The sequence below is a fragment of the Topomyia yanbarensis genome, chromosome 2 (assembly GCF_030247195.1).
Source record: "Topomyia yanbarensis strain Yona2022 chromosome 2, ASM3024719v1, whole genome shotgun sequence".
NCBI classification, from domain to species: Eukaryota; Metazoa; Arthropoda; class Insecta; order Diptera; family Culicidae; genus Topomyia; species Topomyia yanbarensis.
The window spans coordinates 343,511,566-343,527,864 of NC_080671.1; the positions used below are offsets into that span (position 1 = coordinate 343,511,566).

Genomic DNA, 16,299 nt, shown 5'->3' on the forward strand with positions numbered 1-16,299 from the left:
CAATATCGATGATATGTTTATATTTAGAGTTTTAATGAATGCGAAGCGAGTTCAGATGAACTAACGATATTGATTCAATTCATCTTAGTTCATCTGGGGGGTTATTCTGACGGTCACTTTCGGTGAGGTGACACAAATCTCACGTGACTAAGGTGATCGGAAATTTTCAAGTCATCTCACTTAAAGTGAGAGATGTCACCAAGGTGACAAATTTTGTCACATTAGGTGACTAAGGGAATATGGAAAGTGACTAATGGGGGTGACTTTTGGAATATGAAAAAACGATGCAACTGAGGTGAGGCGGTTGATAATTTGAATTTTGATTGTCGATTTTATTTTTTACACTTTAGCAACTCTGTAAATCTGTTGGAAATTGATGAAGTATGAGTTTCTATAATTTTGTTAACTATTGAAATTAATTTAACCAATTTTTTGTGACTCTGGTATATGAAATATTTTTAAGATTGGAGCGACTAATAGAACTATCTGCTGCACAGCGATTTTTTTTTATTAATATTTGCGTCAGAGGGAATGTGTTAAAGGTTTGGAGTTATCCTCCTCCGCTATATTATTCTGAGCTACGATAACGACCATAAAAGCACTGATGAAATAAAATATGACAACAACATGGCTGTTGGTTTTTTAGAAGTAATAATTGTCAAACAAGAAGTCATTTCTATTAGGCACGACTTGTGTGACAAATTTGTTTTTGGATAACATTTTGGGATGTGGAGGATGGTACAAACAAGGGGAAATAAGGAAAGTGGCAGTTTCAGGATACGCTTTGTTTGCACTCCTGTTCGTCTGTGGATAGTATTTTCCAGTTAAAAATGAAACTTATGATTTCAATTTTCACAATGTGATTGGATAAGACCAAATAAACATAGAAGCTTTTTCATTTTGCAACATATATTTTATATAGGCCATCAATCAATATAGATGATTGGGAATGCGCCTCTACTTGGTATTGAAAGTCAATTGAAGAGATGTTTTGATGGGATCTAAAAGCATGTTCCATTGCGGCATAGATCAACTTTTAAGAGTATGTAGCTCCAGGGGAAAACAAACTCATCGTTACATGTAAGTTCTTATTCGTTACATGTAAGATGTTGGTTATTTGTGTTACTGTTTGTGGGTTCGCGGCTACTCTCATCCCCCGGGGATAGTGGTTGCGATTCCGGAAGAGGCCTGCTTAATTACCATCGCTTGGTATTGACGTTCTGGGGTGGGAATGGAAAGCTTTTTTTTGGTCTTCGGGTATTGGGCACGTAATTTGTTGTAAGAAGGTTTTCGGATCTGGTGTAAGGTTCAGGTTCGTACCTAAAGTTCTGGATTTTTCCGCTTACTTCTGTTAGTGAGTGGTTGTTTTCACGCGGTGTTATGTAGTGATAGAATCAGATTGACGTTACGTATTATGTTGCGGCGGGCCGTCGAGGCGGGAGATTGTCTTTTACGTTTAGAGTGTTAAGCTAAGATTGCCCGACACACGGCCTATGTAGCCCGCGACGACGGCCTGTTGTCTCCTTCAAGGTTCAGAACTAGGACTGATTAGGGCGAGCCAGACAAATTCTAAATTGCTCCTTATATAGTTCACCGGCAACTTAAGTCAATGCTAGCTAGTCTATGAAATAATTGTGTTAAATAAGCATGCATGAAATATATTTTTCATATTCTACTATTGATTCAGAAGTTCAAAAATTGAAGCATATCCCAGCATATGTATTTCGGAAATTGTGTTCCTATTGAAAATAATGAAAAAATAATAACTACTAACAAATTGAAAACATTATTATGACGGACATAGTATATCCATAATTGGTGTAATTACTCTATATGGTCATTGCCGCATTTTTCAGAAGTATCATGAACATAAATTGATGCGGGGGTCCTATGGAATTTTAGTAGAACCCTTTTGGAGAACGTGTTTTTATGAAGATCTACGACCGATTAATTAAATAGATACTTTATTTCAGACATTCTATATTGACTGACTGAATATTTTACGCTTATAATTTAAATATTGAGTTTGAGAGGGACTATTGAAACGATTTGAACAGTTGTTAACATTTAGTAAATATATGGCGGGCTCTCCTCACCCATTGGGATTGCATTTTACTACCATTGCGATCAATTACAGTGGCCCAGTACGATAATTGAGGAAATTACGTTTCCCGTTAAATCTGGTGCTTCTAGTTTTATGCCGTTTTCAAATCATCATTTCGCATAATTGGGTGCAGCGAACTCTGGCGTGTGTTTGCTGAAAACAATTTCATACACTCACTATATTTCTTGGCAAATGGGATTTTCTGGCAGGAAAATTTTTAGAATGGTGGATAAATTGGTTTCTGAGAATTCGTGGTGGCCGCGTTAGAACTTTTCAACGCATGCACGTATTTTCGGAATACCTTCATAAAAAAATTGTCATCGTGATAACAATGTGAAATCCCGATTGAGCTTCATTGCATTGTAAATGCTATAATAAGGGGCAGATTAGTTCAAATATATAATCGTGGGTGAAAGGAGAACAGTGAGTCTAATGATGTAAAGTATGAAAACTATACTCAATGGAACTATTCAAGTCAGTCTTGGATCACATACATTTGGAGCAACATCAGATGTTGCTTCAAGATGTTCTCAACCCCGATTTGGCAGCTGTCACGCCGCCACCCACGTTACGGCTTGGTAAGGCTAGACTGGTGTCGAAAGGGGTCAAGTAAGGCTGTCTGACGTATTCTTGATGGTCACATCATTACCGTTTCTGCATTAAAATAGGCGTTTGTTGATTTTAAAATTAGGGAATATGTATGAATTGACATATAATATCTTTTTTGCTTCAGATAGTTGATATTTACGCCACCAGAGCTCCAAAGGAAATGGCGGATTCAATGACAGAGATATCGATTCTATGAGACGATCGGCTGACGTTGTCAAAATAGCAGAAGAGATGAGCAGTGGAAAGCTGCAACTTAGTATGTAAGTTTAAAAAGAGGAAGTGAGATACCACCCCTGAAATGTAATCTGTAAGTAGCACTAACATACAATATTATTCCAGCTCAAACAGTTCAGGGGCTGTACAGGATGGCGCTAGGCCTGTGACCTTCGACTGGCATGGTCCATTCTCATTGGTTCAATTGTCCTCACGGCTGGTTGGTAGACGTGTGCTTCTACTTACAAATGGATACATCTTTTCCCTTGGATGGAGGGATATGAAGATCCTGTTGGTTATTGACTTTGACCTTGGGTACGGGTTAGTTCGGGAAAGGAGTACAGGAGTGGCACCTAAAAAATAGTCAATTATTCAGGACTTTTTTTATGATCATTTAGCTCGACCAAGCACAACGGCTCTTAGAAATGGTAAGCAACCCTTTCGGGTCGATGCGGTCTGTTTAAGTCGAACCAGATCGACATTCATTTCGAGAAAAATTTATATGGAATCGTGGATAAATATTTCTCATGTCCTTTATGGGAAGAGATTCCTTTTGTGAACCCCTTTTGTGAAGAACTTTTCCCGTCTGGCTACTCAGCATAATGATGATAGAAAAAAATTGAGGATCGTAACAAATATGAATATTGACTGCAACAGCGATGATCAAATTCTGTATGCATGTGTGCCTATGTGTGGATGTGCATAGTAGCAATGTATCCCTGAGCAACACGAAAGGACAAACTCTGAGCCGCCATAACGCTCATGGGAATGCGGGTGCACAGTTCTAGATGCACAGAGCACTGCACACACTGACATGTGTAACGGTGAGCCAAAAGGTGTACATTTAATGTGCATAGGTTGCAAAAATAGGTTATGAGACAGCCAGATTGCACACTGATAAATAACAATAACATTTGTGCAAATGTATAGAAAATATTGTGCAATGCTTATGGTTACTTAAGTTCCTTGCTATTTTCTGTGCTTGCCATAGAGATAGAAAGTACATGTAATTGCTTAGTGGGAACGCAAATCTCTGTACTGTAAGTATATCTTTGTTGACATATATCAGTGGCAACAACTTTTTCGTTTTGCATATTTTACTTAAGGTGAAGCGATGCCAAAATCACAACAAAGGTTCCGTTATGTTCGGGTATGTTCGGCTTACGTTACAACATCTGTGTGCAGCTAGAGCGTGCTATACCGATAGGAGATGGGATGCACACAAGTGTATCGTTCAGTAATCAGCTGGCTGATTTTTTACCGCGTGTTTCATTTGTTTTTAAAAACAAAAAGGTACAAATTTCCTAAACGAATCAAAATTTTGTGAAGAGAATCTATTCATCTGCTTATGCTAACATGCGTACATAGGGATCATCCATAAATTACGTAGCATTTTTTGAGTGATTTTGAACACCCCCCTCCCCCATCGTAGCATTTCGTCACAAACTCCTAAATACCCCCCATGGTAATTACGTAGCTTGACGGTAAACCTCCCCCCCGCTTGATCCCGCAAAAAAATAAAAAAAATAAAAAAACGATGTTAGTTAGATGAAACGGTAAAGCTACGTAGCATGACATGACCCCATACCTCCCTGTCGTCACACATCATCACAAAAAACAAAACTCCCCCCTCCCCATATAATTCTACGTCATTTATGGATGATCCCATACAGTGATAAAATCTCTAAGCAATCTGAGCTAAGACATTCAAGTTTCAAACGATTTTGTCTTGCGAGCCAATGCAACGTTTTGATTTTGACGATGAAATAAAAAGAAGCAGAAACGACGGCAGCCATTTTAGCTGCCACCTTGTGACTCTGTTCAGGATGTCCTTAACTGCACATTTCGGTGTAGCCAATACAACAAAACAAACAATAGTGAGAATTTCGCATTGAATCCATTTAAGTTCCCCTCCTAATTTTCTTTTTGTTTCTTTGGTTCGAAGCGGATCAATCGACTATTTATAGATGCGGTAAAAATACTAGCAGTGTTAGTCCTTATTCGCGAATACTTTGTCCTACAACTGTGCTGTTTCACCTTCATCTTAAACCAGAATTCGATTGTCCCTGTTCTAGTCAATAGTGGTAATTGTCAGACTATAGATCAGGCAAATACTCATTTTTTCCTATTATCATTATTCTGAAAAAACTGAACGGGTGAAGACACTTCAAAGTTTCACAAAAAGAATCTCTGCCCATAAAGAATTGGGGTAATATTTACTCGCGATTCCCCATAAAATTTTCTCGAATCGAATGTCCATCTGGTTCGGCTCGAACAGATCACACCGACCCGAAAAGGCTACTCAGTATTTCTAGAAGCTGCTGTACTTGGCCGAGCTAAATAACCTTTGATTTAGCTTCATACCAATGGTCAAAAGAGTCGACAATTAGCAAGATTCACATGTCCCCCCACCTAAGTGAATTGATCTATCTACTTGCACACATCTACCAAAACCAGCCAAGAAGACTTCCGAACCAATGAGAATAGACTATGCCAGTCGAACGCCACAGGTCCAGCACCATCCCGTACCGTTCCTGAAATTATATATGTATTAGTGCTACTTATAGATTTAATTTCAGTAGTAGTAAGTGTCTCAGTCCCTCTTGTAAAATTCGCTAATGATGTGACCATCAAAAATACGTTAGACAACGAAGTCAAAACTGCCAAATAGGAGTTGAGGACCGCTTGAAGCAACATCTGATGTTCCTCCAAATGTATGTGATCCAAAACTGACTTGGATATCTCCATGGAGCCTAGCTTGCATAGTTTACATAACTAGTCTCACTTCTCTCCGTTCACCCACGAAAACAGCTTAGCGGCCATCATTTAATAAAAAATGTTTAAGTTTGCAGGTACACATGCAAAATGTATTGAGACTTTTTGGTGTTTGCTGGAATGGAACAATAAAATAAAATTCAAATTGTGTATAAAAATTCCTCTGAAGATGAAAAATTTGAATGAAAAGTTTTTGCGAAAAATGCTTTTTCACTTTAAATTGTTGTTCTGAACCACTGTCCATTGTATAAGAATTATGGTTGATGGACCTACTGCAATAGGTAGTAGTACCACAACATTATCAGCATAAATTATGATTTAGGAACACCTTATCTAATAAAAATCATAGCTGTTTCCACTAAATTTAAAATTTGTTTTCAATAGGGAAAAATTAAACGATGCGCCAACGTATAATAAATGGCTAAAATAATGACCCCAGAATGTTGATCTAAATTAAAATATATGATCAAATTCAAAACCAATTGCTTCAAATTAGCAATCGCTCACAATCATAGATCACGACCTAGATTAGAGTGGTTCTTTATCACAATTAATGAAAATAGGACATTATTATACGGTTCTGTCGTTCGCCATAACAGACCAGACGATATTTTCCCGACAAAATAACAGATCCCCAATCAATAGATTTCTCAAGCAGCAAAACTGCCCAAATAAAAAAAATATTATACACAAACTTTAACCCATATAGTCCAACGATTCCACATATTGTTTGGATGATACCCTGAACAGGTCGTTAGGTTCTTAAATCACACGATGTTTATTAGGGCGTGTACCCATTCAATGGCACCCCGTGTTCAATCATTCTACCAAATAGAATTTGGGCTGGATGAGATCAAACTATCGTCGAAGAAATCATCCGGGATATCAGGCTAACGACCACATTAGTAACATCAAAGCAAAACCTCCGGGCCGGGATTAGGTTGACGTTTTTCAGAGTGATTGCATAACCTTTCTATATGAGAAAGGCAAAAAGTACTGATTAGGTGTTGAATGATACCTTTTAATGTGTAGTTATTACATATCAACCTAGTGTACATGGAACTGCGAATGAAATAAGATTTATATATACGTAAGAACGCAGAAAAATCTGTTTTCGAATTTCTGTGTCCAATGAAAGAGTAACTACGAAACCTGGCATCCGAAAAAGAACTTCATGGCAGAGTAGATTAGTCATAACATTATTATTAAGCTTATTCTGCATTACGACGGATCAATTTTCGAACGAATGTGATTTGCATTCTCAATATAACGACACGAGTCGGCTTGGATCGAACCGCATTCGTTTGAAAAATCAAACCGTCTTAATACACAATAAGCTTGTTTAACTTTATACTTTTTAACAATTCATGCCGTCTTTTGATAATGCTACCAGTGCTTTTTACAAATACAAACTTATTAGTGAGCGTTTCCGTATTAGTTTTTTTTTAAATTAACAAAACTACTACAAATAGTTATAATATGTTATGCAATTGCTTGAAAAAACAACAAATACGACGAACACCAATCATAATATAGACGGACAACGATTCGATTTAATGTTTTTTTCACCGTCGTCATCTCATTTTTTCCTCACTTTGCTGTCACCTGGAACGACTAACAGAATGCGGTGACACACCAGAATAGCGTGACAGAGAGTCACGTGAGTGACTCGTCTCACCTTAGGTGACTTCGGTGATCGCGCGAGTGAGAAAAAGTGTCACCTCGCCTAAAGTGACTGTTCGGAATAACCCCCCTGAACTCGCTTCGCATTCATAAAAACTCAAAATATAAACATAATATTGAACCTCGAAAACCACCTCAGAACAAACCCATAAATGTAATTGCATTCATCAAATCAACCAAATTTGGAGGTACTTCCTTGACCTGATTCGAAGCCTGTACTAACAGGTTGTCGTGCTCAATAAAATTACAAAATCACAAATTACAAAGATTACTTAGCAGGTAAGGAAGCAAATATATGAAAAGGTTCCGAAACATGTATAGTTACGTAACACAGTGTATTTTGCTTGACGATCTGAAAATAATGACATCCCTATAAACGCGATCATAATATAATCGCACGCAGCCATTTATTGTAAACAAAGTCTATCTTTGCTCGTAATTATCGTAACCGGTTTGCGTAAAGTTGTTTTTAACATAGTCGAAATTCACATGTTACAGTTATTATTATTATTATATTACAGTTTAATCAAAGTTGATATCCTTTAATGTTCACGAAATCGTGTCTGGATTTGTGGAGAGAAGAAAAGGAACAAGCTGGCATCGTCACTTTCTGCAAAGACCTGGATCAAGCGATCGGCAACGGTATCTCCGTTGGCCTAATCACTGAATTTTGTGGTCCTCCTGGGACTGGCAAAACACAAATGTGGTAAGTTTTATATTCTGAAAATAGCTAACTCTTTTGTTTGTAGTAACTGAAAAGCCATATTTGTAAGTCAAGAAACTTGACCTAAACATAGTTTCAAAACTAAAAGTTGCAATTTTATTAAGCATTCAATTGGCTGTGAACGTGCAAATACCACCGACACTAGGTGGTCTCGGGGCAAAAGTTATGTATTTTGATACTAACTTTGGATTCAATCCCAACAGATTAGAAGGTAAATTATCGCTGAACTAACTAAACTAAAATAGTATGTGTAAATCTTATCATATGATTTTTTTAGAAGTAGCAACTGCATGTACTCATCATTGTCAGAAATTAGTGCAAATTCACAGAAAAGACTTGGCAAAGACAATCAGTCATTTTACTGTAGACAGTATACTAGATGGAGTCTATTACAAGCACATTCACGAATGCTCCGAGTTATTGGACGGAATAGAAGAACTGGAGCAGTTTTTAAAATCTGGACAGCAAGTAAAACGACTGTAAAAAGATTTGATCAATCGACTGTAAAATATATCGTTTGTGTTTCAGATTAAACTTGTAATAGTAGACTCATTCTCATTTCTTATTCGTAATAACATAGAAAACACATTGCAGCGAATCAGAATAGGTCATATAATACTCACCAAGCTGCACATGCTTGCTCACCGTTACAAATGTGCTGTAAGTATTTTATATTTGAACAAATGGTGTGCTAACAATTATAACTGTTCCTTCAAATAAAAAAAACAGAACACTAGGCATTCCTTCCAGACGGCTGATTTGAGCATGGTTCAATTCTACTTGCAGGTCATCATCACCAATGATGTAACAACCAGAATCGATTCAAGTGATCCTAACGGCAGTACAGTTTTACCAGCTCTAGGCGAAAGCCACAGTCACAAGATCAACCAACGGATCGTACTGGGCCAAACGGGCGACGACGAAGAACCGGGCGTTTTTATTGCGTCTATTGAGAAGAGCCTGCTTCAACGACGTACATCTGTAAAGTTCCATATTGGTGAGGATGGCATAAGGAAATTTCGGAAAAAATAAATGACCCACGTTGTGAAATAATTTAATTCGTAACGGTGCTCGACGAACATTCTTTGATTTGGCGTGGCCTCGGTTTCGACAATAAATATGCTTGACAGAGATAGTTAACAGTTTAAAGATGTTTGACAATCAGTACAAATTTTCGGACATATTGGTTCAATATGAAGCAAGGGTTACCAGAGCATCTCTATAGTCGCCACTCAGATCATCCTGAAAGGAAATTTATGCAGTTCGTATAATTTTATACCTTTCGTTTTGATAGCTACAATTCATGTAAGGGTGTTCAATTGATTATGTGAATAACTGTGAATCGTAATAAAACATGTTTCTCAGAAATCATACAAGGGATGTCATCAATAACCAATATGTGCAACAATTGATGACGCGATCGATGTATGTAATTTATGATAATTTTGATGAAAAAACGACTTTCAAACATAAACATTTACTTTTATTAGGCTTAGACCAAAACTTTATCGATGTGACTTACTATATGTGGACAGATCTTTTCATACGATAGTTGAAAATAGTTTAAAACAATACTATCAGATCAAACGCATCTAAAGTTAAACAGTAATGAATATCTTCCTGTTTCTGCATAAACACAGATTGTTGCACATTTATATCTTTCCAAATGAGTGCTGAATCTCTAAGGTTATTCCGCGTGCTTAGTATGAAGCCAGCTCGGCAAGCAAATCGCCCAAGTCGCTTCCCAAGTCCTCCTACGGTAAGGGAAGAACAAACAGATATGGTAAAATGCAATGCCCTAAGGTTTAAGTCTAAATATGTCAAGCTTAAGCCGCCCTAAACCAGATGAAAACGGACGTTATTTGAAAAAATTGCTTAATTTCAATGTGTTAAAAAAAAGTTTTGGTGAGAGCACGACTTCGGTTCTTTAAATTAGACAGACACATCTAACGGAAACAGGCAACATTAGTAGGAAGCAAGTGTTGCCAACAGATCTCCCAGATCACCGCCACAATCCTCCTGGGAAAGAAATAGAAGGAATGAGAAGTGTACATTAGTCATTGCCAATCGAATGATTATAACTAATGGAACTCGCACTGCTAAATGTGTCAAGTGTGTGACAAAATTCAAATTCCAAAAGGCAGATTCGTTTTTATAAAACTTCGTGAAGTCTATAAGAGTGTAATAGTCGGTTTAAAATTAATGCGTAAAATTTGAACTGAAGACTTTAATATATCAATCAGGAAGATATATGAAAAAGTTATTTTCCGTCATCAACGTAAACTGTCCCTGGCAGCACCGCTCCGTCGGAATCCAATCAGACTAATTGCAATAACTTCAGTTCTAGAGCTGATCCTTGTAACTGTTAATACTCAAATGAAAGGCAATAGTCACATTTATTACCCTTACTTGTTTTTTTGAGCAAATCTTGCCTCAATCAAAGGTTATGGCTGTTTTAAAAAAGGTTGTCCTCAAACAACATGGGCATGAATGGGTTAATAATGCAAACTTAATATTATTAAGAAATCCTGCCCAGTTAAACTCATTCCGGAATCGGTTCGGATTTCTGAATGGAGTCATTATGGATTCCAAATCAAATGCAACAATCGATTCCGACTCAGAATCGGTTGTTGCATTTGATTTGGAATCCATACTGACTCCATTCAGGATTCCGAATCAATGTTTGACCGGGTGGAAGCTCAAAAAGCTCTTAAGGTCGCTGTCCATATTTTTAACGTCCCCAGCATCATACTTTGTTACATTGTTTTAAACAACCAAATGGTTTCATTTATCCTAGGCGGAATTCAAAAATATGGTTTTGGGGAAAAATCTAGGGGAAGGTTTATGAGTATTCTTCAAATTCCGAGTATATTCAAAGGTAGCAACAATGTTCAATGAAACATTAGTTTTACAAAGGTAGTATTAATTTCACTTTTAGAGCAAAAAAATGAATTTAATCGAATGATTAATAGATAAAAAAATAAATCTCATTGAATAACGCATAAGAACATACAAACTATTTCATGAAATGAAACAATGTATTTAGTCAAAGATAACACCAAAGAAACCGATTCACACTTTAGATACAGCCTAAAAGTCAGTTTTACTCAGTAGCGCTGTTACGACTCAAAGGTAAACTAACTTATGTCGTTTTCTTTTATTGCATGATACTACACCGTTATTTGACCCGAGTTTTAAGGGTACAGGTGGTATAGGTAGTATTACTCCCGTGTAGTGCCATAGCATAAAATGAAAACGTTATTAGATTGCTTGAGGACGCAACGATCTGTTTGCGAAATTTTGAAGTCGCGAATCTTTCTCCTTCTGGTTATCTTTGGTTCAATCCTACTTTAATATTTATTCGATACTTGTATACATTTATATGGAATATAAGTTTTTATATGGAATATTTGCTCAAGTTTAATTGAAACAACAATAATTTCAAATTGTAGGTATGCATATATCAGAAGGATTGTCATGATTACTGGCTCAATAAGCTGCCAAGTGGTACAAAAGCTGCGCATTTTCGCCTTCAAGGTCCTCCTGTTGTGACATGGAAGAAAAAGTGCAACCAAATGTTTGTTGAGTCAAGTAACGGTCAATGGTGGAAAAACATCTAAATTCAGTTCGAAAAAGTTGTGCAAATCAAAATCAGTAGAATTATTTTAGGAAATTTCCCTCTGAAACGATCCAACACTAAATGGAATGCGATGATTTTAGGATAGCGTGTTACAGCAATATATTCGATGAGTGATTAGTTACAATATGAGGAAAGGCGCCAAAATATAAAACTAAAGTAACTTGTCTCTGTGCGAAATTATACGTTTTATTTCTTCAGCTTAACATAGAATATAGAAAATAAATTGCGTGCTAGAACTGACCGACTAACATCTAACCGTTGAATTTATTTTGTTCGTTTTCATTAACGTATTTAACGGTGACACATTTCATGCGGTTTGTTGGATGGTGCAACATAAGAAATAAAAATATCCCGCGCACTTGTGTGTTAAAACGTGAATCATCGCAACATCCATAAATCATAGGTTTCGTGTGTTTATTCCGCAGTATCTAAGCTTTCACAAGTATCCGCAAATAGCCAACAGAGCACGTTTGTAATCGCCCGACGTGTCGCCCTGGAAAAAGTGTCATTTGTGATAATATTCAGGGTTGTATTTACAAAGGAGTGTATGAACATCTAGATGAAAATACGGAACATGTGCAAGTGTTGCTACGATTTGCGTACAGTGGGACTTAACCCATGTTATAATTGCAACGACAGTAGAGAGGCCCACTAAGATTTAATCAGAGCTCTCCCTAGCTGACCTAGATTGCAAACAGTGTGTGTCGAAACTATAGGTTATGAGTACAGACTCTTTACACACAGATTAGCAAAGTGTAAAAAGTGCAGCTGAACGAGTATCGAGGTTTTATTAGGGGAAATATAGGGTTAAGCCCGTGCAAACATTGTGGGATCTTCCGTGATGCCAGTTCATATGCATGGTTGCTAGTTTTAATCTTTTGTCGCCGCAATTCTGAGTGTAAAGAGTCTGTATCTAGGGGCAGATCATTTGTGATGCATTTTTAAAAATCAGCTAAATTAAAAGCATTTCTTTCCATCAAAATAGAAACTCGTAATGTATTTTGCGTTGCGTGTCAAAACCCTACAAAAAATCAGCCCTACATTCAACAAAACGTCGAACAAAGTGAATCAGCGTAGGACGTTTGTTGAACAAAATTTTCTGCGAGGGAGTGCAAAGTTGTTGCAAAAATGGAAATTAAATGCATTTTTTCTAATTTGATGCAAATTTGTTATACATTTCTAGAGTGATCTGCCCCTAGGGGTGTATTCACAGGCTGGGATGGGACCTGCGGATAGATGTTTTTTCCTTCTTTTTTGCTGTTCATTTCAACTTTCGTCTCGCATAGCCACTCTTTCTGCCTTAGAGCTCTCTAGGTATAGTCTGCAAAAGAGAACATTAGATAATTGTGCAACCAGTGCCCGCAAAGAAGAAAGTTTGGCATTGCTTGAAAATGTTCAAGCTCTTAAGTGTATTCTTTAAAACGGAAAATAAATTGCCTTGCGATGTTTTCGATCTTTTATCGGAGCTGGTGAAAACAGTAAGTATCAAACCAGAAGATACATATTTTACTGATATGGCTAATCTTGACCATGTTGTTCCTGTCTGGTAAAATGTTTCATGTGAAATACTTTCAATAGTATTTTGATCTGAGAACAACAATATGTACTATCTTGTCGCTGAATTGATTTTATCAGTGAACTATAATTTAAATACGGAACTTATTTGAAGCGCTACTGAGCCATTCTTCAGAACCAGTAGTATTTTGATTGGGAAAATCCAGCAGTGGATTGGTTATGAACATACTTTTATTAAATGATAAACACAATTTCTTTTGAATCAGAATATTATTTAGTCCAGTGATCAAAATTGCTCGCGAAAGTTTCAAAAGTTATTTACTAAGATCACAATACTTCGTTCCCGTAGTTCCAAAACAAGAAGCTCTGCTCGTTTGGATACGTCAAATTCGTCTTGTCCACTCTCTACCTAGAGTGCTCTGTTCTGCCTCGCATATTTTAAATGGACTGGCTGCATTTGACAGTAACCTCTGGCTGCATTTGACGTTCGATTTTTTGCTATTCGCATGTCTCGTCTCAGTTCACAAGTATTCACATAATACCTTAAATGGAATCAGAACAGAATCTCCGAACAACATAAGGAACGTACTAGTGACAAATCACTTGTTATGTATTTTGAAAAATCAACAAAATAAATACACAATTGTACGAATCAAAACAGAAAATGAGCTGCCTCTAGGGAACGTGCCTTTTGAGCTATATGTTGTGGTTCTTGATTCTCACGAATGAGGCTGTTGTCCGAACAAATTGTATGCGTATACGAATATTTTCTGACAGTAAAATTGGATGAACGTAAACGTAAACTCGTCCCAAATACAAATCAACGCTTTTTATGAAAAGGGCGATACTTACAAATGTAAACATAAGGCTTTTTTCATACATGCGAATGAGGGCTTTGAAACGCAACAAATTAACCTAAAAATTTGGATTCTACGACATTGCTTTCTTAAATTACAGCAAAAAATACAGCGGGCGAAACTGTACTTTTGTTTGTTTATTTAAAGTTTCGCCCTCCACGCTCCATGCAAACAAACAGGGCGATACTTTTTTTTGCTAGCAGTTTAGAGGCGAAACTGTTTTTTCGTATTTTTTATGATTATCAAGCTGATACCAGCTGTAAATAGTAACAATGATCGCTATTGAAAAAAAACCCGGACGAAATCGGTGGTGTCAAACGGTAGTTATTGTAAAAAAACGTAAGGGCGATACTTCAATGCTTATAGGTTGGACCGAAAAAGTAAACAATCGCCAAAGGGGTGATACTATGATTTTGTCAATTTATATAGCAAAAACAAATTTTAGTTTAATAATTTCAAATACTTTATGAAGATTTGGGTTTCGATCACTGAATGTAAAAACACAATAGTTCTTAAATAGGAAATAAAACCAAATAAGTCTGGAAATATTCGCTGTTGATTTTCTTTGAATGGTGTCACTGCTAGTATCGCCCTTTTCAAGAAAAAGCGTTGAAATGTTTATTCAAATATCTTTCCACCTTATAGTGGTAAAACAAAAATGAAACGATAGCATTTTGCTGTGCCCATCGATACATTACAAATAATCTGAAAGAAAGTTTTTTCAAAGAAACTCAATTCGTATTCCCAGAATTTCCAAGATGAAGATCCTAGCATACGTCAAAACTGGGACGGGACATGCGAAGACGGTCTTCTTTTCCCTCCCGATATTGATGTTATTTTGCAGGGAAAAATCCGCTTGTAAAATAATTTCAAGCAAATGCCGATGATAGTGTTGTGCCGATGCGGCATAGATTTCTGCCGATGAGATATTGATTCGTGCCGAAAATAATAGAGCTCGAACATGACATGAATTATAAAATAATAAAATTACACGTGCCTTCGGTGCATTTAGCATATTTGTTTGCGTGCATCTACACGCATCTAAGCAACATGTAAAATATGTTTTCTAAATACACCTTGTATACAGCCAGGATATTACGATACTACCCAGACACTGTCCATTCGAAGAAAATGAAAATCGTCAAGAAAGGTCCGGTTCGCATTGACAGGCCATTGCCGGTTCGCAGTGACAGTTACTTTTTTTCACTTTGCACGTCCCGTCCCAGCGTCAAACCTGTTAGTGGTAGTGAACAGAGACAGCCTATAAAACGTGGAATTGATGACGTAGACCCTATTATTCCGTGTAGAAACTGTCACTCATACGAGCACATAGGCAGTTTTCGTTTTGACGCATGCTAGGACCTTCCTATGCAAGGGATTAGACACAGAAACAAGATTATAAAATTTTATTTTTGGAGAACATTCTATAATGAATCCAAAGGTGCTAGACAAATGTAAAGTTTTCATTGATGGATTTTCGATCTCTGACATTTTTTTATTGCGTATTTCGCATACCAAAAAGGTCCAGTCAGATTAACTGCACGTGGTCGTGACTGACCTGAAACAGGCCAACGATATAGCGAGCAGTAGCCCCTTCACGATGGAGTATCGCGTCTACATTCCTTCTGGCAGATCGACGGTGCAGTCAGTGATGCGGGTCTAACTTCCGATGTTCTGATGAAGGACGGAGTCGGCCGCTTTAGGAACTCTGACCACAGACTAACAGACATAACACTATGAGGAAATTCCTCTAAAAATATCGATCAGCTCATTTTCCCAGAACACTAGCTCCACCTTTAATAAATGGTCCCAAACACTCATTTACTAGAGTGTCACCCCTCAGGCTTAGGAACAATTTTTCACTAATGGTCTATCTCCCGCAAGCTTGTTCATATGCCAGTGGCGCCATCAGGGCCACAGTGACAAATACAACTGTGGAAAAGGCCATGCGGATGATGCCTGCAGGAAGGCTGCTGAAAAGTGTGTGTACTGTGGGGAGAATTAGCATAAACTTTTGACATGCCCAACGTACAACATGTGCGCGGATAAACTGAAGCGATCCGTCAAAGATAGCTCCAGACGCTCTTACACAGAAATTCTTAAAAGAGCTGCCCCACTGACCCCACCCGTATGTTCTCTAGCGAACTGACGATAATGCTTCTTACGACTCTTACGCGGG

General features: G+C 37.4%; 2 protein-coding genes across 7 annotated transcripts in view; one reads left to right on the forward strand and one right to left on the reverse strand.

Annotated features, from left to right (window-relative positions):
• The first annotated feature begins 7,793 nt into the window (after positions 1 to 7,793).
• Positions 7,794 to 10,043, forward strand: LOC131684127 (DNA repair protein RAD51 homolog 3). 2 transcript variants are annotated; one of them, XM_058966701.1, is made up of 6 exons: positions 7,794 to 7,841; positions 7,906 to 8,090; positions 8,213 to 8,319; positions 8,386 to 8,576; positions 8,637 to 8,768; positions 8,895 to 10,043. In XM_058966701.1, the coding sequence occupies exons 2-6, from the start codon at positions 7,930 to 7,932 to the stop codon at positions 9,138 to 9,140; spliced, it is 837 nt and encodes a 278-aa protein (XP_058822684.1). In that variant the 5' UTR covers positions 7,794 to 7,841; positions 7,906 to 7,929; the 3' UTR covers positions 9,141 to 10,043. The 2 variants fall into 2 exon arrangements, with proteins under 2 accessions (XP_058822684.1, XP_058822685.1); XM_058966702.1 differs by having other exon boundaries at positions 7,813 to 7,846.
• LOC131684125 (annexin B9) overlaps positions 9,151 to 16,299 on the reverse strand; it is a 34,601-nt gene continuing 27,452 nt past the window's right edge. Inside the window, exon 6 of one of the 5 annotated variants that reach the window (XM_058966699.1) lies at positions 9,151 to 9,350. In XM_058966699.1, the coding sequence (XP_058822682.1) occupies positions 9,297 to 9,350 (54 nt within the window). In that variant the 3' untranslated portion in view covers positions 9,151 to 9,296. Of the gene's footprint in view, positions 9,351 to 9,569; positions 10,128 to 11,451; positions 11,652 to 11,909; positions 12,242 to 16,299 lie in introns of those variants that run through there. The other 4 variants (XM_058966700.1, XM_058966698.1, XM_058966697.1 and 1 more) reach the window with 4 other exon arrangements.

What these genes read in the sequence shown, in the direction of transcription:
- LOC131684127 (XM_058966701.1), top strand. Translation starts at nt 7,930, where the DNA reads ATGTTCACGAAATCGTGTCTGGATTTGTGGAGAGAAGAAAAGGAACAA. An exon ending in ACTGGCAAAACACAAATGTG is followed by an intron (nt 8,091 to 8,212) that starts GTAAGTTTTATA and finishes AATTTTATTAAG; the next exon opens with CATTCAATTGGCTGTGAACG. An exon ending in CTCACCGTTACAAATGTGCT is followed by an intron (nt 8,769 to 8,894) that starts GTAAGTATTTTA and finishes TTCTACTTGCAG; the next exon opens with GTCATCATCACCAATGATGT.